Source organism: Toxorhynchites rutilus, chromosome 1, assembly GCF_029784135.1.
Source record: "Toxorhynchites rutilus septentrionalis strain SRP chromosome 1, ASM2978413v1, whole genome shotgun sequence".
NCBI lineage: Eukaryota > Metazoa > Arthropoda > Insecta > Diptera > Culicidae > Toxorhynchites > Toxorhynchites rutilus.
The window spans coordinates 20,326,845-20,352,119 of NC_073744.1; the positions used below are offsets into that span (position 1 = coordinate 20,326,845).

Genomic DNA, 25,275 nt, shown 5'->3' on the forward strand with positions numbered 1-25,275 from the left:
GTCTTCGCATCACAAACAATTGCTTTATTCGGAGATCATTAACTTTTAACTGCTTCAGTGAATCCTAAACACACTCGCGAATTTATGGCCAACTCTATATCCATATGCGGGAGATGCATGAAAAAAGTAATTGACCATTTTGGAGTTGGATTTATCATAAATAACTGTGCTCTAATAGTCAAGCCCTTTCATCTGATACCCTTATTGATGGGGTTTCAACAAAATATTTAGTCTGTCATTCTATAACGGCCGCCATCTTGGATTTCCATTTTACAAAAATAACTGTGTCCTTCTAGTCAAATCCTTTCATTAGATACCCATATTGATGGGGTTTTGAAAAAAGTACATATTCCACCACTTTGGGGTGGCGGCCATTTTGGATTTGCATTTTTCATAAATAACTATGTTCTACTAGTCAATCCCTTTTATTCGATACCCATATTGATGAGGTTTTGACGAAATTTGTTGTCTGCCATTTTGTAACAGCCGCCATCTTGGATTTACATTTTTTATAAATAACTATGTTCTACTAGTCAAGCCCTTTCATTAGATACCCATATTTATGGGGCTTCGAGAAAATATGTAATCCGCCAAAATTTACAAACATACAAACAGCTAAATATAACCGTTTAAAAAGCAGCATAGGAAACATATATTTCTTCCGCATCGCCACAAGCCACGGTTTTTTTTATCCAAAATATATATTTTATTAAGGCTCATATGGCGTCAGCCTAACGGGGCCGGGAGTTCAATATTTTGACAATGTTTGCTTAGACTATGTTAGTAATATGTAACCGATTACTCGCGGTTGACTCGAGGTTAGTATTACAAGTGTTCTCATAATTGGTATGTCGCAGTCTTCAATGCTCTGTACGTGTGCCCGACACGGGATACTTCCTATTGTGATGCAGCTGACTATTAATCAGCAACGCCCCCCTAGTATGTACCCCATATCTAGCGTGGTGCGTCTTTCTCGACTCGAGGAATCCAGGATAGAATGGTCACTAGCCGGCGCAATCAAGCCACGGTTCGTCAGAACGAACATACGATCCACGGTTCTTTACCAATAAGCCGGCTCTTGACCAACCGCTTATTATGACGTAATTACACAACGAAGTTAAGTTTTCATATAAATTTCTTTATAAAAAAGTCAGATATAATGATTTCCTTTACAGTGACAAGTCGCCTATTATGACCCATTTTTCAGAAATTATGTCCGATTATAATGATCGACATGATTCTTTACACCTTCGATAATGTTCGTTAATTTCCGACGACGTTCGACACGTGGCTCGTTTTTGTTTTGAATGGGATCGAGATTTGGGGAAGAAAAAGAAAAAGATTTTATTGCTGGTTGATAATTGCCCGGTGCATCCAAATGTTACTGATTTAAACACTTGTTTTAACGTAGGACTACGTCTTTCATTTCTGTACCGGGGTGTAAGTTCAAAGTTTCGAAAGCGAGAGTGACGCTGAACTGCAAGGTTTTGAACGTTAATACCTCTTTACCGGCTGAATGGAGTGGTATAATAATCACTTCATTCGAAAGAGAAAATGTCAGCGAGTTATATGATTGTCACTTATTGGTCCAAAAAATTGTTTCAATAGCTTAAAAATTGCTTAAAAATTTTGAAAGCAAGCTATATAAATCATAACAATCTAGCTCGTTGATGATGATTGGTTATCGCAATGTATTTCCGAACACGGACGCAAAATCTAGGCACCTGGAGAAACCGTCATAGCGAATACATGCAAGCTGTGATTTCCTTTGCTCGCTTGCATTAGTGTTTGGAAAACCATAGCGGAAACATGCAAAGCGTGAGTACTTTTACTCGCATCAGTTTCTGTTCTGCTTTCGCATGGAACAGTCATGAAAAAAAATTGCCACATCATGATAAAATCGAAATGAATTTTATGCAAGGTTATATAGACTTTATTTCGTTTTCACCGTGAAATGACGCCCTCAGTTTATATTCTGCGCATGGAGTGATCATGAAAAATCTCGTGTAATTCTCACGAAAACAAAAATGAATCATGTATCAAACATCTTCAGTTTCTTTTACAAGGCCACCTAAATTCCATCGGTTCGTTTCGAGACCACCAACAAGTTCGAAAGAGTTGAATTTTATGTTAATTACAATTCCATACTTATACTCATCCACCCACAAGCTAATAAGAAAAACTTTCAGCAATCTTTCGAAATATTCTTTCATTCATTCATTAAGAATTGATACAGATGCAATTTCAAATAAACGATTACCGAGTCAACGGTAGTCCTACGTCTACTTTGCGGTTATATCACAGATATAGCCCACTTCTTGTTTTCTTCCGCTGAATACAACATCAGCACTACAGCCAATAAATCAGGGAATAATATCATCATTCAGAAATAATTATAATCAAAACGATTAATCGTCTTGCTAATGAAAAATCTTCTCTACAAAAATATCGGCGCTAGATACAATTCTGATGGGGCATGATGCCTGGTTAAAACAATATGTCACAAATTATCATTCACAACTGTTTAAAACATTCGTTGAAAACAACGACGGTTTACCTGTTCAAACAGCAGAGCATGAATCTGATGAAGAAGATGACGTCCCTTTATCTTTGTGGTAACGAAACCTAAATTCAGAATTTTCAGCAGCACCGGAAATGTGACAAGATTATGATGACATCGATAGCGTTCTCCTCACTTCCGAAGAACCCACCGATGAAAATATCGTACAGAAAATTATTGCTAAGGAACAACTCGAAAGTGATGGAGAGAAGGAAGTGAGGATGGGGAACAGGCACAGAACAGGCGTTTAATGCTGCTGAATTACTATCACGATTTATTCATATTGAAAATGATAATTTGACCATGGCGATGTCTTCTATAAACAATAGTATTAGATACTGTTATTACAATCAAATGAAAAACCAACAGCAGATAAAAATTACAGATTTTATTTAAAATGAAAACATACATACATGTATCGTACTTATAACGAGCAATTTTTATATTTTATTTAGTATGCTATGTTTCTCTATTAAAATATGTATGTACATTAGGGAGCCAATGAATGTATGGGAATAAATCGACCGTAAAATTTCAAAAATTTATCTCACACAAAATGTTCACCACCTCGAAAAAGCATCCTATGCAAAATATCAGCTTAATTGGACTTAAGGGAGAGTGGCGCAAAGCGGCCAAAGTTTGAGTTTTTTGGAAATCGAAAAATCAGCCAGAGGAGGAAATCGGGGTTTTCGAAAAAAAAATTATACCAAATGTCTTAAAATTACATGAAACGTCGAGATCTACTGTCATCTCGAAAAAAAAATCCTGAACAATTATTTTCTTGGTGAGCCGATGATGATAGCCTAATTTGATGATTCCCCACACAATTGTGTAGTTCAGAACCTTAATGGAATGACGTCAGTGTGATGTAATGATTACAATGCCAGAGACATCAGCGAGTAAGTAATTTGATCGCGTCCACAGCTCAATCCGAAACGAGACATGTGATGACGCAGAACGAGGATGAACAAACGACGTTCATTGCTTCGTATGTAGAACGATACTGCAAGATTGCCTCAGTGAGATCAAATATTTATGCTGTAGGCAAATATTCCCCGTCGTTCTTTTCCTTTTCTTCTTCTTTTTGTTCACGGAGACTTTAAATCATTCCCCTTCGTTGATCGCCGTTAAGTTGTTCGTTATTGACGGCATGAGTAGGGAAGCTCACAAATGAGCAGAACAAATATATTGGAAACGGAAATGCTTCTAGTTTTTCATCAATTTAAACCGTTTACACATCAGGGGATTGTAATGTATAGCACAAAAAACAAATCTTCCCGATTTGTTTGGTGTGTAAATCGTCGAAAACCGTTTGCGGCAAAAATAGTTATTAACGTGAACTTTATTTCATAAAAACGTGACCTATTTTCTGATTTGGCACCCTTAATGAAAGACATAGTTCTACGTCAAAAACAAAATGAAAGAAGACCGAAGAGTGAATTTCATTGAATCGCTTCTAAATAATCATTATCACATAAACATAATTGAACAACGACCAAAGCTCAATCATAGTAATGAATTTCTTCGCACCACAGAACTATAAATTTCAAATAAAATCGAACTTCATTAGCATGCACATATTGCACGGTGATCACAGTCAGATAACGTGTACTACAATCATGAAGCCACCAGAGAGATGACGTCGCTATTACGGGAGCGGCACACGAGAGCAAGGATGATTGAATATTGATGCAAATCAAAGCCCCATATGGAAGAGCTATAACATTGCCCAACCATTGCTGGCTTGTGCGCCATCGACTTGTGTTCGAATATATGTATGGAAAACGAATGTGAGAAGCAATACGATACACCAGGTGTGTTTGTGTCATGTTGATGGGTTCATATGACTGTTTCCCGGGGGACGAAAACAGACCCAGACTCTGTGCCAATTTGCGTCGTGCGTTGACGTCGTTCTCTGGTGAAATCCCGGCCCGAAAGGATGAATGCGGTTGACATGTGTAAAGTCAACGATTATGTTCTAATTCCCAGCTGAAGCATATGGGAAAATGTAATGACTGACATTGTCTGATTTAATTGGTAAATTTTCATTTCCATTGTCGTATGGAAATTTCACCGTTTGTATTCGAGGAAAACAACGTAAATACAGGGCTTAGTGAAGTCGTACCGAAATGCTTAGTTTGCTGCCATCTCAATCCATGTTTCGCCGGCAAGAGTCTGGTTTATCATTGGAATGTTTTGCTTGCGTGTTTCGATACATTTAGTACTCGGATACCTCCCGAAATAGCAATCTATCAGAAAGTCAAATTTGATCGTATCGAATAATACTGCTGAAGCCCTAGCGCTTGGCGTTCGTAGGGAGCGAATAAATATTCACCCATCATTCAGTCGTAACGGAGCTGGAAACGGTGACTGCGCCTTTCAGACGCCGAAAGAAAGTATCGGTCCCTCTAGCACACGCAACGGATACGGTACGATGTAGGACAAGCAAGGGTGGAAACGGAAAGCTACTATGTGTTTCACGTATATCGGATTTTTCGCTTGGTAGATCCCATTCCAGGCATAGCTATGGGTTTCCTTGCAGTCCAGAATCATCTATGCTAGCATCCGTGATCTGCAGACGTAAGAGGGAAGAGAGCGATGTTGTGTCTCAACAACGGTGCTAGAGCACTAATCTTACTTATGAAGGAGAATTCGAGCGACACACGATGAAAATGATGATGAATATTGACGTTATATCCATCGTTCTTTTGATAAACGTCGATCGCCTCTGCCTCCGATAAAAACGTTTATTCAATAATGAGGTAGACAAACTAGGATTGGGCGATCTTCATAAAAAGACGATCTTATCGAATCGATCTTCCAAACGGCGTAGGGATCGATCCATTGATTAAATCGGTACCAATGAATCGATCTTTGCCGAATCGATTTTTGAGAAATTAAAAGTTTTTTTTCGGTTTATCTGTTTATTCTATATGAATGCTGTCGTTTCTTCGAACAGGAAATACAATTTTCATATTTCTCTTCAAATATCATTTCAAATGCCATGTTCTATTTGATAAATTTATTGAAAAAAAAAATATTAGAAATTCAACAACCGCCTAGAACTCAGCTGACAATGATCCCATAAAAGCTAATCGTGCCATACATCTGTCATTTAGTCGAAGCCGATTCTTCATTTTGGCGCCAGTTCTAGAAAACGACCTTCGCCAATAATTGATTCCAAGATCAGGTTCAGTGATCCTATGCGCAACCGGTTACAGTTCATCCCCTCAGTAGCTGCCGCTAGTTCTATCTCTGTACACATTTATACAGGAGTAAATTGTTGATTAAGCAATCCAAATGTTGACATTATGTTTGAACGAAATGTTAGCTGGTCTTTGGTGAGATAAAAAAATCGAGTATACTGAAAAACAAATCTACAAAAAGATAAAAAAAAAGATTTTCTCGATTTTCTCGAGCACAAAAAATCGATTCAAAAAATCGGAAATCGGAATGGAAAAGATCGATCTTCTAAAAATCGATCCGAGATCGCCCAATCCTAAGACAAACACATTATTGTTTATTTCTTTTCTGTGTGTGAGCGAAAATTTTCTTTTCATTGAATTTGAGCTCTGTAACTTGTTCTAATTCCCTCGGCGAATTCCATAGACTTTGGCAGTTCCTTGCATCTCTGTCACAGGTTCCGGGCTGAGCATTTGTACTCGGAAAGCTTTTTTGACATCTACATTGTTATCAATGACAAGTAGGCAGCTCTAGATAGTCGGCGAACAAAAATTAATTCAAAACCAATTATCGTAGCTCATGACATACCGATAATGATCCCTGAATTTGAACGTAAGTCATTTCCAAACTATCAGTGGGATCCACTTCGTAGTCAAAGATCAGGGTCATATTTTGCGGGATCGGCAAGGGGCCCTTTTGCACCCTCAACACGTCCACCTCATGGTCAACTAGCGCGAACAGAAAACAAATTATCAATCAAAACAATTTTCAGGTTTAGAATGATTCACTTACACGTTTGTCGTTTACCGAGCCCAACATTACAGACGGAACACACCTGCGACACGCCGATGGCAACTAGCAGAAGACAGATCTTAAAGTTCATTTTCTCCGGTAGGAATTTTGATATGACGGACACAATTTTTACTAGCACGAAACTGAATACTGCAGGTCACAAATGGCATCCGTTAAATAACAACTGTGTGCGCGCGTATCGGCCGATTAATTGTGAAGTGATAAGAAAGAAACAGCCATCGCCCGCGAAGTGCACACTGAGCCAGGTCAACGATTCATTTTGTAGAATTTAGTAATGTGTCTGATTTAAAAGTTTTTTTTGTTGACATCTTCTTTCAGAACATTTTGATGGTAGTTTTCTGTTTTCTAGTGATCGGCGGCTCAGTGTGCGGAAATTGGCAAAGTGTTATTTTTTACTATCATAAACATCTTATCTAACACCGGATGATTGTTGATCTTTTATCAGCGTATGACATTTAAGCGTCAATGCACTCGAATGTCGTTATATGTGTAACGCCCAAAATTTACGATTCTCGGAAAAGCTATGGTTCGATGAAAACATTATTGTTTGCAAATGAGAGATAATCATGTTCTAAAAAGGGACAGACTAATGACATATCGAAATTGAATTTCATGACTCCTATTTCGTAAAGAATATTTTTCATTAGTAGTGATTGATGTTCTGAGTAACGATTTATGAATTTCGTATTTCGTAATTCGTTGAACTTTTATATGATCACTTGCAATATCTCCCAACGCATGTAATAAGAGTTTAAGCCAATGTTTTGATCAGAGCCCGAAATCTTCGATATGAAAAATGAAAATCGACCCTCCTCTCAGTAGCTTTGCTTCGACTAGGACTACTTCAGCATCTGCCGTCAACGTGCCTAGAATTGACTAGAAATGAATTGACGAGTGTTAAGAGCGAGGATGGCCGATGAACTATTTTAGCAAATGGTTATTCTAATTGACGTGACTAATGAATACAAATATGCCTCTTCATTAAACCTGATTTCAATCCACACTACTACTCCCCCTGACACGAATATCGTTACCCGCGTACACAATCTTATTTAAACGTCCATAAAACGATAACTTGATTTATGATGCAAAAAGTAGCTACACCATTAATAGACGGTTTCATTGTTTACCTACCGTGAACTCAAGCCGACGAACTTCGACAGTTACCAGGTATGCCATAAAATTCCTCGCGTTAGTATTAGTAAATAGCGTGCAGTTTGGGAGGAATTCTAAACAACATTTTAGTTTATTTTGTCACCGAGTTCAATTTTGTGAAAAAAACATACAGAAAAACGAGGATTTATATCAACAACATTCACAAATTTGTCATTGTTTCTGAGCACAACACTGCACGCTATTTAATATGTGTGGGTAATTTTCGTGTACGATACAAAACAAAATTTAGCTCACCTGTTGTGTATATCAAATCACGTTGAACTCAAACATCGATACATGCATATGTGATACACGAGAGAGAGAAAGGAATTCATTGTGGGGGAGTTACTTCAATATGCAATGAAGTCCATTTGATGGGGAAGAATGAAATGTGATAGTCGAGTCGTAGAGTGAGACAGCAACTAAACGCCCGCTGAACAGAACGCTGAAAGAAAACGAAGACGAATTTCTTCATAGTCCCCTGACTATCCTCAGTTGAATATGACTTTGCCGAGCCCTGGTTTTGATACATTATTTAGTACTCCAAGTAGTATTTATTTAGCACCAATACATTGAAAAAAAAAATTGCAGTATCATTTGAGGCTTGAATATACATATTTTTGCTGTCCAGTGTCTACAAAACCAATTACAATTTAACACTTTTTAATCAAACAAAAACATCAAATTCGTCAGTTTTCAGATTTTGATAAACAGTTACCTTACTGTGTCAATTAATTATATAAAAAAGATATTAGGCATACTATTTATCAAAATATTCAGAATAGATTCGCGATATTTCCCCAAGATACCGAAATCAGAGTTTTGATCTCATCTACTGTAGCATACTGCTTCCTCTCGATGTGAATCTTTCGACCTCGGATCCCCTAATGGTTTTCTATTGGATTCAAATCCGGCGAATGAGTCAGCCAGTCTAGCAAAATTATGTTTGGATATGCGTTCGCCTGTTTACTTTCATTACTTGCATGAATAGCGGTATTATTCAGCTGAATCGTAAATTGTTTTCGATGACATTTTCACAATGAAAAGGAGAGCAGAGCTCTCTAGACCCCACTGTAGTTCTTATTATTCGTTTTGGAGGATGTGGACGCTATCTCGAGCTTTCCAGCTGTAGTTCCGTGTGGAGAAATATTGTTGTTTCTTTTGTAAATCACGTCAGCATCCACTGAATCTGTTAAGATCACTTTTTTTGTCATTGAAATCTGTGATTAACCTGAAAAAGTGTAAAGTACCAGGAATATTCCTTGACTTGTAGGATCTCTGAAGACGATTATAATCACAACGAAGAATTAAGAAATTAAAATTTATGTATGGATATTATATTCTGTATAAGCCACTGCGACCATGAGTTTCATCATTCTATTTATCATCACCAGTTTACTACACAGGACGGGCTCGATTATATACAGTTTCCGATTTTTTTTCACTGTTGAATCCGGTATATAACCGCCTCAAAAAATTATATTTTTTATTTGTTTTACATAGGGTGGCAGCGATAATAGTCATGTCAAATTTTAAAAATCAACCAATTATTTTTCGTTTCGAGTTCTGTTGGTTTAAACTGGCTCTATTTAAAAAAAAGGACACTACGTAGTATACCACTACGTATACTGGTGTTTCCATTTAAAAAATGAGAAAATTAAGTTAGATATAGATGTAGTTGTGAAACATCTAAATTAATGGATTCAAAAAATAACATTTTGGAAGTAAAAACATTGAAGTAAGCTAGTTATAAAGTGTGATTATTATTTTATCGCAAACATCTATAGTAAACTCTATTGTTTCTATCAACCAATTTAATTTAATGGTCAGCTGCATCCCAATAGGAAGTATTCCGTGTCGGGCACACGTACAGCGCATTGGAGACTGCAACATCCAAATTATGAAACGCTTATAATACTAACCTCGAGCTAACCGCGATTAATCGGTTACATATTACTAACATAGTTGTAAGGCAAACATTGTCGAAATATTGAACTTCCGGCCCCGTCAGGCTGACGCCATATGAGCCTTAATAATAAAATCCTCTGAGAAGACGAAATGAAGTGCCACAAAAACAAAAAAAACGGATTATGTCACTCGCTTCCAAGCTGATCGATGTGTCTAGACATGTTGAGGCGTAAAGATTGACGTAGAAAAATGACGACCCATTTGTTTTCGCAGCTACACACGAAAAAGAAGTTCAATGCACCCACAATTACGTACGCGAAAACATCGCTTCCGGCGTCTATGCGGCGGGAAAAAAACGTGTCCATAATTAAAAACGTGAATATGAATTGCTTGATTTTCCTCGGCCCATGAGCCTTCCAGGTTCCACGCACACGGGAGATATGGAATAAATCACTTATTACGGGATGAAAAAAGATGTTTTTATTTGAAGCATCACACATTTTCATGCATGTTAAACATACATTACGGAAGCCACTTCATTTACCCCCATCGGAATCCATAGACGGTCACATTTCCATGCAGCTCCACAACCGGCTGAACGGTGGTTAGTTCCACCCGAAATGCTCTTCTAGAGTTCGAAGGGCTCAGTCTGAAGCTGCAATTCTACACAAAAAAAAAGTGAAAAGTGCGTGAGATATGGCGTTCTTTTTGCGGAAACACATCTCATCCAACAATACCGAAACGGATCCATACACGTGGTATAGTGTGATCTCTTCATTCCGCGTGGGATCAGTTTCGTAGTCGAAAAACAGCGTCAGATTTTGAGGTGTCTGAACGGGCCCTGATCGGGCTTGGAGGGATATTAATTCAAGATCGTCTATGGGAAAAGAGATTAATCAGAATAAGATTATCATACTGTTTGTGAATTCAATATTACTTCTCTCCCGTTTCCCAAAACCAATGTTACAGGTGCAGTGAACCAGTGCTACGAAAGCCAAAATTACTAATGCTCCGAGCATAAATTTCATTTCAGAAGGTGGTTTATTGATTATTGAAATTTTGAACGGGGCACTGTTTCTCACTCGACTAGAAAACAACTACTCATGTCATGTTACACATTGGCTTCCGTTAAAAACAAAATGATTCACTGAAATTAGATAAGATAAAATGGTACGGAAGTATTCCTTTCGTGTTAAGTTTTGACACAATGAAGCTTTCAAGTGGGTGTTCATCTGAAATAATTTTATACGATATAATCACCAATACATGAGCACTTTTACCGTGTATAATTATGAATTCTCGTGAATCGTTACCACTAACATGTTGATAAATATACATCGATTTGTGGACTGGCCAATAAACCCTCCACCAGAATAGTCTTATGTTCCCACATGAATCACATCCCTTCCGCGCTATAATGAAATTTCGACAAAACCAATATGAAACTATAATTAACGTTATCACGTCGCTTAATTACAGAACAGCCCGCTAGTGGTGATGACCATAAACCCATAGCCACAGAGCACTAGCAACGGGTCCCGCTGGACGTGTTGATCGCATCGTTAAAATCGATTTCCAATCTCGGGCTAACCTCCGGCTCGTTGCGCGAATGTGAAGCACTCCCAGGATGGGTTTTGGATTTACGAGCGCCAGTGGTTAATACCGTGGTTTTTGGCCATGGATGGAAAAACGATCCTGCTTGGGCTGGGAGCTGAGGAGGCCGATGGAAAATTGAAAAATGATGTGGTCGAAATTTGTTAGCTGCCAGGAGGATAGCAACTCGTGGGCGTAATATAAATTTTGGTACAATGATATATCTGCATGGATATACACGAAGTACTTATCTTATCGAGAAATCGATAGAAGTGATTCAATGTGACAAAACCATCTGTTTCGAACAGTGAATCAGCAGCAGTCTTAATTCTTTTTTTTATTCAATATAACAATGGTTACACATTGGTAGCAGTTTACTAATGTGAAACAAAATCTAGGGAAACAAAATTATCGAAACATTTCAGTTTCAGTTGAAATTGGAAAAGACTATTAACCAATCCAACTCGAAAATCTTCAAAGATAAGATACATTTAAATTCGAGATTAGTATATTGGATGGTAAGTCTTTGAATTCTATGTTGTTTTATTAAACTCCAAGCAATGCCGGACTATGTGACCATAAAATGTATTGATATCATAGATTTCAAACAAAACTGGGTTTTGAAACGACACTATATCGCTCTTCAACGATAGTGAATATAGCTCGCCAGAACACTTATCTCTACATTCTTTTTGCCTTGGTACCAAGCCATTTTTAAAATGTTACAATTTGATTGAAAATTTTCACATCATGTTATTTAATTACTTAAAACACGTACTCCTAACTCTTATTTAACCATTCGTCTATACATTTCCGACATTTTTATTGAAACTTTTCATTATAACAAAGGTTTTCCATGCCAAACCGATATAGTGGTTCTCAGATTTTCGTGAAAAGTAATTTTGTTCTTTATCGCAAAACATTAGACCCGTATTTTTTATTTTTCCAGTATGACAATTTCAGGATGGTCCGAAGAAATTATTTTTTTCCCATTTTTCCTAAAATGACTTTTTTCAAAATTTCATAACTTTTGAACTACTGGACCGCTTCAGTTGATCGACATATCGAATTAAAGTCAATTAGCAATATTTTATGAAAAAATACTACACTTCCTAAAAATGGATTTGGTTTTCGGAATTTTTGATTGTATTGGTTTTTTATGGTTTTCAGGGTCTCGGAATCAAGGGCGCTATATTTTTTTTTATTTTCCTTGAAAGCTGGGCTTTTTTAAACGTTTTCATTTAGCATGTCCTGTAATTTGTATGTTTGTATGTTTGTATGTTTGTATGTTTGTATGTTTGTATGTTTGTATGTTTGTATGTTTGTATGTTTGTATGTTTGTATGTTTGTATGTTTGTATGTTTGTATGTTTGTATGTTTGTATGTTTGTATGTTTGTATGTTTGTATGTTTGTATGTTTGTATGTTTGTATGTTTGTATGTTTGTATGTTTGTATGTTTGTATGTTGGTATGTTTGTATGTTTGTATGTTTGTATGTTTGTATGTTTGTATGTTTGTATGTTTGTATGTTTGTATGTTTGTATGTTTGTATGTTTGTATGTTTGTATGTTTGTATGTTTGTATGTTTGTATGTTTGTATGTTTGTATGTTTGTATGTTTGTATGTTTGTATGTTTGTATGTTTGTATGTTTGTATGTTTGTATGTTTGTATGTTTGTATGTTTGTATGTTTGTATGTTTGTATGTTTGTATGTTTGTATGTTTGTATGTTTGTATGTTTGTATGTTTGTATGTTTGTATGTTTGTATGTTTGTATGTTTGTATGTTTGTATGTTTGTATGTTTGTATGTTTGTATGTTTGTATGTTTGTATGTTTGTATGTTTGTATGTTTGTATGTTTGTATGTTTGTATGTTTGTATGTTTGTATGTTTGTATGTTTGTATGTTTGTATGTTTGTATGTTTGTATGTTTGTATGTTTGTATGTTTGTATGTTTGTATGTTTGTATGTTTGTATGTTTGTATGTTTGTATGTTTGTATGTTTGTATGTTTGTATGTTTGTATGTTTGTATGTTTGTATGTTTGTATGTTTGTATGTTTGTATGTTTGTATGTTTGTATGTTTGTATGTTTGTATGTTTGTATGTTTGTATGTTTGTATGTTTGTATGTTTGTATGTTTGTATGTTTGTATGTTTGTATGTTTGTATGTTTGTATGTTTGTATGTTTGTATGTTTGTATGTTTGTATGTTTGTATGTTTGTATGCTTGTATGCTTGTATGCTTGTATGCTTGTATGTTTGTATGTTTGTATGTTTGTATGTTTGTATGTTTGTATGTTGGTATGTTTGTATGTTTGTATGTTTGTATGTTTGTATGTTTGTATGTTTGTATGTTTGTATGTTTGTATGTTTGTATGTTTGTATGTTTGTATGTTTGTATGTTTGTATGTTTGTATGTTTGTATGTTTGTATGTTTGTATGTTTGTATGTTTGTATGTTTGTATGTTTGTATGTTTGTATGTTTGTATGTTTGTATGTTTGTATGTTTGTATGTTTGTATGTTTGTATGTTTGTATGTTTGTATGTTTGTATGTTTGTATGTTTGTATGTTTGTATGTTTGTATGTTTGTATGTTTGTATGTTTGTATGTTTGTATGTTTGTATGTTTGTATGTTTGTATGTTTGTATGTTTGTATGTTTGTATGTTTGTATGTTTGTATGTTTGTATGTTTGTATGTTTGTATGTTTGTATGTTTGTATGTTTGTATGTTTGTATGTTTGTATGTTTGTATGTTTGTATGTTTGTATGTTTGTATGTTTGTATGTTTGTATGTTTGTATGTTTGTATGTTTGTATGTTTGTATGTTTGTATGTTTGTATGTTTGTATGTTTGTATGTTTGTATGTTTGTATGTTTGTATGTTTGTATGTTTGTATGTTTGTATGTTTGTATGTTTGTATGTTTGTATGTTTGTATGTTTGTATGTTTGTATGTTTGTATGTTTGTATGTTTGTATGTTTGTATGTTTGTATGTTTGTATGTTTGTATGTTTGTATGTTTGTATGTTTGTATGTTTGTATGTTTGTATGTTTGTATGTTTGTATGTTTGTATGTTTGTATGTTTGTATGTTTGTATGTTTGTATGTTTGTATGTTTGTATGTTTGTATGTTTGTATGTTTGTATGTTTGTATGTTTGTATGTTTGTATGTTTGTATGTTTGTATGTTTGTATGTATGTTTGTATGTTTGTATGTTTGTATGTTTGTATGTTTGTATGTTTGTATGTTTGTATGTTTGTCTGAAGTTTATTTCGTTTTTGAGTGAGGATGTTTCAAAGTTTACCGATGGTCCGAAAAATCATTTTTCCCTTTTTTCCGAAAATGACATTATTCATTTTTATTTTGTTCTTGAGTTGTGATATTTAAAAATTAACCGACGGTCCAAAAAAACAATTTTTATCCCCTTATTCCATAATGAAAAAAAATCATAATTATAATTTAAATTGATAGATGACTCATAATCTAAATCGGCCGAGTAGTTCAAAAGTAGTTAAAAACCGCGGATAACGCAATAGAGGACTGAAAATGAGGTGAAATATGAAAAAAGATATTTCAGCATAAAAATTATGTTTTATCAATGGTTCAATGAACCATTGAACTATCCATCTATAAGGTCGTTTACACCAGTGGCCAAATAATGTAGAAGCCACGACCGAAAGTTGGGCATGAGTATACCACTCACTGACAAATTCCCGGAAGGTCTATAGATTTACTATGGAAGTTGTTGTTGCGAATAATTGGGGTTCTACTGTACTAACACGAGGACCTTTATTGCATACCTGGTAACTGTCTAAGTTCGTTGGTTTGAGGTCATGGTCGTTAAACAATGAAGCCGTCCATGGCCTTACTACTTTTTCAGAAGACCAAAGCTTATTTCCCCGCAAGACAATGCCAGAACTCATACCAGTACTGAAACGATGAAGTAGTTTAGCTCTAAAAAGATTGATACTATAGACTGGCCGACATGTTCTCCGGACCTGAGCCCTATTGAGAACCTCTGATTAATGATGGTTCGGCGGATTAATGCTGATAATCTTCAACTATCAACGGTTGGTGAGCTTAGAACTGCTATTCTTCAGTCGATGAATGATATTGAACTGACAACACTGTAAGACTTGACACAAAGTGTACCAAGGCGTATCTTTTAAGTGAGCAACCTTACCAGCAGCGTAGTAGAATATCGCTCCACCCAGGTGCCAATTGGAGCTGGACTTGAATTAGTGTAACTCGAGGTTGGTGAACGGCGGTCATGGATCGGGTTTAATGGTGAATCTTTGTTGTGAATAAGATCTAATCTCTTCTGGGACCTCATTGTAAATAAAATAAATAAACCGAGTCTAGATTGTCGCCCGCTGGGAGTAGACGAATCAACGCTGTCCTTCCACCGATTAGGAAGAAATAGAAGAAGGAATCGTTTAGATCGGGAAAATTACTCTACCTGGGATACATTGCGATGAGAACAACGCGTATTGGTATTGGTATGCAATGTCGCCCGGGAAAACGGCATGAAGGTTAGTATTGTTGAGGTTACAATGCCGTGGAAATAAATAGCCGAAACTAGTTAAACTGATCAAGAAACAATGAATTTATTTAACGAGTAAAGAAATATAAAACACGTCTTTGTCGCTACGTTTTCTCGAATGTTCGGATTAGCTGTAGTAATGTTAGTGACCTCTCTTGCACTCACGTTCGGCTTTAGAGCCGAGGGGTGCAGCAATAGTTGCATTACTCAATAAGTATGCGAACATTAGCTATGATTTGTTTGGGTCTAGGGGCGACGATCTACAAGCTCATCAATGACGCAAAGAACGCCAAGGAAGCTTAGTAAAATCTGCATAACGCTTTTCAGGACGATGTGCTGACAACAAAAGTCGAACTTGTTGAGAAAGCTCACATCTATTCGTTTGGGCGTTGCGTCAGCTTAGAATCATACGATGGCGAGCTGATGTCCACTGCACACAAGATTGCGGGAACAGGTTGAAAGAACGCCGCCAGATACTTTTTCATTCGAGATGTGCTAAAGCAAGAAGTGTTTGAGCTAGTATACGTGAACATTAAGCATCCACCTGCAGACGAGTTCACCAAACCCCCGGCGAAACAGTAGCTTATCACAAAATGTCCATTTTTAAAAGATTGTGTTTGTTTCCATTCTTCATTCGAAATTCACCCCTTCCAAATTGTTGAGATGTTTTCCCATGTTTTATGTCTTCAATGTCAGAACTGCATTTTTAGAAAAACGTTACGGCAAACAATTTTTATTCTAAATAATTTTTAACGAGAATTTTGAACAGCATTTTTCTTTGAAATAAAATCTAGAAATTTCATTCATTTGGAAAAAAGCTTCATTATAATATATTCAAAGGTCATTCTCATCCTCGAAGCAGCATCCAATACTGGAAAAATAGCTTTTAAATTCTACCATGAATTTTCAGATATTTTTATTTTGTCGAAACTTGCAGTAAAGCAACAAAGATTCCAATCAATAGAGCCATTTTATGTACCCGTAGGAATTTTACAGAAAAATAATTAAATTGAAAACAGATTATACACTGATTATGAAACATCACTCACCTCTGGGATATCGTCTGGCACTTTACCCATCCAGGACAGCGACAAGATCGAGCAGTCACATTTTGTGTTGGAGCTCTTCTCGAAGTGTAGATGCATCTCCGCGGCGTTGGAATTCTTCCGAATTTTAAGGGGGCAAAATCACCTCTCACGAAGGGTTTCCGGAATCCGCGTGAATCCTCCCGAGAATCTATGAACCGTGTACGGCACAAATCCTGTTCGCGACAGCTCAGACACGAATTCTCCGATTACTCTACGCTTTTTATCATTTTTGTTTCACACTTCACTTCACTCGTGTCGTATTTTCTCCACAATCTATGGCTGCCATTTTCTCATGCCGCTAAATCCTGATTCACCCGCCAACACTCTCGGTATTATCTCCTGCTTTAGCGCTATTCGCTGCGATAAATCGCTACAACCTGTTGACAAGAGAGAACGAAAACAAAAAGCATTATTGGCCGAGGAAGGAAAAAATAGGAGCTGAAAAATTTTATCATCCACTCTCAACCAGATTGTCACGTTTTTCCTTCATTTTTTCGCCCCCCAGTAGGATAAGTATCGGTTCTTCTCTTGACGCTGAGCACACTTGTTTTTCCAATCATTGCAAGAGGAGGACGAAAAACAGCTCCGATAGGTGGTTGATATACTTGCGTTCGATTCGATTATCGATTTGCTCCAAGCCATCTCGGTACAGATCCACACCGAACGGATTGATTATGCACTCACGCTCGTGCTCTCGGTATCTGGGCAAATAAGGTACACGATGAAATGTACAAACAAGTAAGCAGATCACAGTATCCTCTAAGTCGAGCCAAATCTTCCGGGCTTATTCAGACAACCTGATGGGTCGCTACTCCCGGTAAAAGATGCGCTCTCACGACTGCTGTTGTGTAAACACTCGTTGTTGGGTGCTCCGGTGAACGTAAGATTATTAACCATGTCGGCTTCCGGCGAGCATAAGGCCGAGTTTATGGTTATAACATACGCCAGCTGGTCACAGGCATTTGAGGAGAATGATTTTCCTATTTCACTATAATTCATGAACAAAAATGAAATCCGATTTCAATGAGAAAGAGGAATGTTTTACAGTAACCGGCGTAAGTGATGGCACACCATAAGTGAGATGAGATTTTTCATTATTTGTTGGAGTTGTTGAGTATGATTATTATAATTTTATGCTTCACTCGGTTTGATCTATCGTGATATAGCTTTGACTAATCCCTAGGAGGATTCAGACACTGTGAGATAGAGTGAGAATTAGCCATATCGATATTAAGCTAGGTCAAATTATAACTTTATAGGCAGGTGTGAGTTAGATTTCTTGAGATTTCGCCCAAACACGACGGAACAAGGGAGGCGATCTGGCGTAGTGGTAACATCCATGCCTCTCACGCTGAAGGTCACGAGTTCAATTCTCACTCCCGACATTCTTCCAAAAATGGAAGTAAAAGTGACGAACCAGCCAAATGAGTTGAAAGTCACTATAATACAGATATAAAAAAAAAATGACGGAACAAAATTTCAAAATCTATTTAATTCAATTTATTATAATTTTTGGTGCGTAACACATTACATAGTATTTTTCAAATAAGGGCGGCGGAGGTTCCTAACACATTAAGGACCGCACGTTTTGGGGCAAACTTGAACGCTTCATTTGTAAGGATTCAACGAATGAGATCGTTTCCTTCGGTGTGGATGAGACGAAGGTGAGCCATCGGTAGGTCTTGTTAGATTCTTGGCAAACCAAGGATTTAACCATCAAGTGAAGAAAACACGGCTATTTCGTGATCCATCCGCAACAGCCGGAACGCGAAACACAAGAAAACTCGTGAGCGGTCCGCAATGTGTTAATGGGTTCAGATGGCACGATGCCATTAAAGTACTTCTCAGCTAACCTTACCAAATCTAGCCAAAACTTCATCTATCCTCGTTTATTTATTTTTATTATCTGTATTCTGGTACTAAAAGATGTTTGTACCTTTAATCAATCCCGGAATACAGCTGGTTTTGTGATTCTGGATTCTAAATGAATCAAGCTTTAATAAACAGTACGAAGGGAAACATCATAAGAAAGGTTGGCTTCGTCATCAAGTTGAATTTATTCATTAACCTTACCCAAACAGCAACACAATAAAATAATGTAAGCTATGTTTCTGAGTTCTTTATTATGCTCCGATATAACGTACAACTCGATACAATGTACAATTTTGAAAGTGAAATGTACGTTATATCGAAGTTACCCTGTATGTTGCCTGTTGCATATTGCGTATTGCAGCTTGCTAGTTAAGCCAGGTTTAGACGTTGTCAATTACTCGGTTGCGAGTAAACGTCAAACGTTCCGAAGAATTACGAACGCACCCATACCATGAAATTTAACATTTGATTTGCATCTATGGGGCAACGAAAAAAAAATAGTTTTTATATAGACTTAGAAAGGAAAATTGAAAATTTAAATTTTTCATCGAATACACCATTTATTTTATTGAAAAATCTGTGTAACACAGTAGATCCCAAATAGAACAGTTACAGTGAAAAACTTATCAACATGCTGCATTTCCAACGAACTTAAACAGAATTTTCTGCCGGCGCTCTAAAATTGCGGTTTTTCTATACAAAAAATGACTCCCAAATTATTATCGTACATTTTTAACAGCCCTTCAATAATCTGAGTATTTCCAAACACCTTTAGAATTCTTTGGTTAAGCAAAATATCGCAAAAATATTCCAAGTGCTGCGAAAAAATATATATATATATTTTTTTTTAGCTTTAGGTTGAAGAGATGCTGTATCTGTAACTAAGATTGCTGTTAATTTGATGATTCTATTGGAATTCTTGAACATAAGAAGGAAGAAGTATTTTTGATTAGTGAGGTGTAAAATGTTCTCAAAAAATATGGGCACTTGTGTCCAAGACCGCATTGTTGACGCCGGACTACGGAAGTAATTTATTCGATTCGCTTGTTTACCACTTCGACTTGAGGACTCGTGCTTGAGATCTCTTTTTCAGTTACTGTAACAGTTTAGTCGGGTGAACATCGGGGTTTCGTCATCTACGCATTTTATGAAAAACAAGTCCCATAACATTAGTTAAGAATTAAAAATTGGACGACACAGGAGTTGAAGAACACTTTTATTTTAAGGTCCATTTCTACAAAATCTTATGACCTCAGGGATCAAATGGACTTTATAATGTCAGTCGCAAAAGGCTTTGTGAAGACATGCTTCAGACAATTTCTCTTTATGCGTTTTTTGACGTTGAACTACGTCTTTCAGGTAGGGTGCCAAATCAGAAAACAGGTCACGTTTTTATGAAATAAAGTTAACGTTAATAACTATTTTCACTGTGAACGAATTCTCATGTTTTGTATACCAATCGAATCGGAAATTCTCTAAGATTTGTTTGCTATGCCAAATATTACAATTTGCTAATCTCTAAACGGTTTAAATTCATGAAAACTGGAAGAACTTCCTTTTTCCATACATTTGTTCTGCCGATTTGCGTGCTAACCCTACCCGTATTTCGAATGCTTATAACTCGAACATTTCTTAACAGATCGGAAAGATGTTTGCATCACTTGATAGGAAATATTTCTACGCGTCCATCACAATTTATACAATATTTTTGTTCATGAAATGAACAATTTAATAACTGTAAAATGTCAAGCGTTATTTAACCCTCTACAGCCCAAGCCCGCCTGTAGACGGACTTCGTGGATTCTCTTTTCAAATTATTCAGACATTATTTTCAATGAACAGAACCACTAGAACGTCTTTAGAATATTTTCATCTATCACACATACACATTGTTTTTATGCTGGCAGCTTTCTGCTAGGAGTATTTTATGTCGAAAGTTGGAAATTCGAGATAAAAGTGGAGTAGGTTTTTTTAGATAAATAAAAAACTTGAGCGGTAGAGGGTTAAACACCCTAACTGCCAAGTTTTGATTGGCCCGATTTACGGTTTCCCCAACACAAAATCGATGTACCTGTGGAAATCCGCTCTGCAAATATATATGAAAGTCGGGGGTGTTTTTGTTCCCACCGAGCTGTGTTTCCCTAACACGGACTTCAAAATCAATGAGGAATCCGCTTGCAATATCAAAACAGCAAGTCGGGGGTATTTTTCCCACTGAGCTGTGTTTCCCTAACACGGACTTCCAAATTAATGTACCTGGGGGAATTCGCTTTGCAGATACATGCAGGTCGGGGGTATTTTTTGCAGTTGAGTACTTTTGCACTCGCTTGTCATTGTGTACACCGGAATATGTTTCCTTAAAACGTACTTTTAAACTGAGAAGCCTGGGGAAATCGTCATTTCAGATACTAGAGGTGAACGAACTTTCCCGGTTCGGGAACTGCGTAGACATGAAAGATGCAATAATTTCAGAGGAAAATATAAAGTACAATGATCGTTTGACAATTCTTTCGTTCATATATTATGGTAGTCCTAGGCATCATATCAAAGGTAAAAGAACGTTCATCAAATTTATTTGTCACGACGAACATAATCTATTACAAAAAAATCTAAAATAATATTCGAAGTGGTAAACAAGTGGATTGCATAATATAATTGCGGAGTTCTACGTCGAAAATATGCAGTCGTGTTCTAAATACAACCCCTTACAATTTTTTAACGTTATTATGAAGATCGCTTCCTTGGATTTGCAAACAAACAGAACTTTCGGTAGTATACAGATTTTAAACCATTCCAGCATCTAAGTCCGATTCAGCGCGTCGAATGTTAAAATGTAAAAAAAAAGGAACTGTGATGTGAAATTCGACAAATTTTATGATAAAACTTGCAAATATCATGATAATCTTCTTCGCAGAGTATTTTCAGCATTTCAATACTACTTCGATATAGCGAACTAAGCGGGTACATCTAAGAATGTTTTATTGGATTTATTCTCGATTATATTCACTCAATAAGATTCTTCACAAAATAATAAATAATAAATATCGAACTATTTTTTTTTTGGATTTATGTGTACCGTTTTCATACCTGAACTATTTGGTCAGTATATCCGAAGCTGATGTCAGATTCAACGACCTATGACAAGTGATCGCATATCTCAAAGCTTATATTCTGTAACCACTAGAATAGCTTCTACAAATTGATTCAAAAATTAAATTCAATTGATAATCTATGGACAATCCAGGATTAGGTCGGTCACAGATACATTATGACAATATCAGATTCGTACCCACAGTTTAACAATACTTATAGCCCACAGGATTAGATCTCCATCAAGCAGCGAACAATTTGTAATCAAATAAAGCACCGAATCGTCGCACCGGGTGAATTGCAAATTAAAACAATCATCCGATAATGCTCTCCCATCATTTACACCTTCCGCCACTTGAGATATCAAACCCTTCGCCTTGGCAGGGCAAACCGGTAGCACAAACAGGATGGGAAGTATTTTCCACCAGCTTACATCGTGTTCGTGATGGAGGGGGAGGGGACAAATTAAATCCCAGCCCAGCAGCATCGGAAATGAAATGCCAATGAATTCAGCTGCCTTGCGATTGGTACCATTTTCGGTTCGAATATATGTAGATTCGATGCTACCCGATTGTGATTGCAAAAACGAATGAAGGGCAGATTGGCTGCTTATTCATGAGCTACAAAATCCCGATGATGTGTCGCATTTTTTGGATTTGTTTTGATGGTACATTTGCCCCTGTTGCCTCCGAGGGCAGCGTCGGGAGCAAACGGAGACGGTCGGCTCCTTCTGTCGTACGCTCCCGGAGGTTGTGCGTGCCATGTGCAATTGCGGATCGATATCGCAGAGTCGTGTCAACGGTAAAACATTTCGGAGTGACTGACTGGCGCCATTCAGCCGGTTCGTTGAAGCGAGGATTTACTTTCCCGTTGGAAGGACGCATATTTCAGTGGGAAATTACTCTGAAATATGCATTCGTTAGCTCCGATAGGCTACGGCGAGGTCGCTGACGAACGATGCTGGCAGTTTTTGTTATAGATTCAACATTTCCGTGAAGGATGACTCATCAACTTTTTTTTCAAGAGTCAAAACATACTTCTATTACACATTCTCAATCAATCAAATGCTCTTTGAAAAACAAACCCTTTTGTGAACCGAAAATGCAACCAAAAGCCCTCAAGTTTACGCTTTGCTGTCCTGAGCCCCCTTTGGCAGCCCTAAATTCAAAACATCCACCAGACGATCGGAATGCTTCTTCTTCACAGATTCTTTTGCCCAAATTCCGGCCCACACCAATGTTGGAGGCTTTTTTTGTGTGAGTGTTTTCATAAGCCATTCAGAAGAGCCGTCATTACCATCTCTGCCACAAAACCAGTGTTATTATCGCCGCCCCCGGAATGGTATACAATTCTTCTACTTCTTCCTCAGAAGTTTCTGATAACAGAAGCTACGCTTCTTTCCTTCATCATTTGGCAGCTCTTATTTAATGATGACCCCGTTCTGGGGCTTTTATTACCATTGTCGCGCCAAGGGCGGATGAATTACAACACTGATAAAGAAACGGGGGTGCTGCTAAAAAGGGGTCGATGCTTTTAATAAATTCCGGAATTGGGTTAAAATGTGTTGCCTAATTTATGCCACTGTCGATGTGCAAAGGATAGGGGGAAGACGAGGAATGAATTAACAGAGGCTGACTCCCACTCAATGAACATTGAGATGGAATGGTGGAAAAAGCAGTCTACTATAATATAGTTGGTCTTCTCTGTGTGAACGATTCAACACGAAAAGCTGTACGGAAGTCCTAACTGCACTGAAAATCAATATGTTCTACAGCATCAGGCGCTACCTATCGCATAAACAGTGATGTGAGAGGCACTGATTCCTTCGTGCGAAACGATGCCGCAGCTGGATGAGGATCCGTTTATATATTGGACTCTCCTCACATGCTTCCGAATCCACATGGAACAACAGACAACACCAGATCCCGACATAAAAGCTAATGCAATTACAATCAGCGAAACGAAGGAAGAAAGACGCAAGCTGCTATAAATTACGACGAACTTTCAATTATCGTTATCCCTTTGGCTACTTGAGCGGACGTCATTCACCTCAGCCATAAACAGAACACAGCGCTGGTGTGTCGGGCGTTGAATCCTTCTTTTTCGCTGCTGCCCTTAGCAGTGGCACCAAGAGTGAAAAGGGTCCCCTGACTTGGTTATGCTGTCGTCTCATTTCCGGTCCACTTATCCGATCACATATTAGGGACGAACATGAACAAGAGTATATTATATTTTGAATAAGAAATCAATTCCAAATCGGGTCCACTTTTGACTTCGTATCGATACTAAGCAGCCAAGACTCTGACAAAAAGATACAGAATCTCATTAGAATCGATTTTTCCTTCAATATGAACTCTAATACCAGCCACCACCAGCAGTAGTCGCCTATGTCGAACTTCGAAACGAAGCCAGCGAACAAATAATACGCTATGGCCCACCATCTCGAGCACAATTTCCGGCTCTTGCAAACAACAACTCCAAAAGCACCACACTTAAGACGGTCATCCGTGGATCCCGTTTCCCGCTTTCTTTAATTTTCCTTCGTCATCGTGCACACTCAGGAACACTCAGGAAGGCGACAGTCGGCATGACATGGAAAAAGTTGAGCTGTTCCACTTGGCGTCGAAAAGATATCGCCCATCATTATGTAAAGTAAATCTCAGCTAATGACAAAAGAGCCACTGAGTCGCCGTTGTTGTCGATGCTGACGACGTCTCCATTGGCTCTATATCTCGCCCGGAGAACGGCTGGGTGTCCCTGAAACATGGATGATTAAATGAGCGAAATCGAGATGACGCCCCGAGGGCAATGTCATTACGCGGAAGCGGGATATATTTCCAGGCGAGGGCGAGCAGTGGCGCCCTGGGTCATTAAACTGAATCTGTACGATTCGGAATGGGGAACGGGTAATTTATGACAAGTTTCAGAAAAATGGCTGGTAAATCTAGTTATGGATTTCCCACTGATACCGGCATATCAAATCTAATTCGAGCATCCCCATGAAATTATATCTGGAAATGGTTTCTAATCGATTATCTTCTTTCTCAATCACTTAGTCACTCAGCAATGATGTTTCAGGTTATTAGCACCATCATTTGGTTTTCATTTGCGATATGAAAGCATAGTTTTATATTTAAAGAACATTTCAATCCACATTGTACTGATCTTTGGTTCCATTTCAACGAACGATATTTGAGACAAGTGAATTTTCCGAATAATCTGATGCCTTTAATGTACACACAACAATAAATACATTGATTAAATAACAGTAACAGTTACAATTACTCATTGATACCAATAAATTGTTCTTATAAGGAAATTATCACTGAAAAACGTGAAGAATTCGAATATGCGTGTGAAATACATAGTGCATTTATCCCGCTAAAATTTCTTATTAAAATTTCAAAAAGTTACCCCACTTCGAAAAAAGCACCATTTGCCAAATTTCAACTCAATCGGGCTTAAGGGAAAG

General features: G+C 37.3%; 3 protein-coding genes across 3 annotated transcripts in view; all 3 read right to left on the reverse strand.

Annotated features, from left to right (window-relative positions):
- LOC129769107 (tubby-related protein 4) overlaps positions 1-25,275 on the reverse strand; it is a 125,909-nt gene that overhangs the window by 84,535 nt on the left and 16,099 nt on the right. The window contains exon 2 of the mRNA XM_055771147.1: positions 16,803-17,218. Coding sequence (XP_055627122.1) covers positions 16,803-16,898 — 96 coding nt within the window. The 5' untranslated portion in view covers positions 16,899-17,218. The remainder of the gene's footprint in view (positions 1-16,802; positions 17,219-25,275) is intronic.
- On the reverse strand, positions 6,058-6,755 carry LOC129769128 (uncharacterized). The gene is made up of 3 exons (XM_055771185.1): positions 6,536-6,755; positions 6,332-6,471; positions 6,058-6,273 (listed from the first exon to the last, which is right to left on the reverse strand). Exons 1-3 carry the CDS (start codon positions 6,624-6,626, stop codon positions 6,145-6,147), a joined length of 360 nt encoding a protein of 119 aa, XP_055627160.1. The 5' UTR covers positions 6,627-6,755; the 3' UTR covers positions 6,058-6,144.
- Positions 10,084-10,735, reverse strand: LOC129769129 (uncharacterized). The gene is made up of 3 exons (XM_055771201.1): positions 10,557-10,735; positions 10,357-10,496; positions 10,084-10,282 (listed from the first exon to the last, which is right to left on the reverse strand). The coding sequence occupies exons 1-3, from the start codon at positions 10,645-10,647 to the stop codon at positions 10,160-10,162; spliced, it is 354 nt and encodes a 117-aa protein (XP_055627176.1). The 5' UTR covers positions 10,648-10,735; the 3' UTR covers positions 10,084-10,159.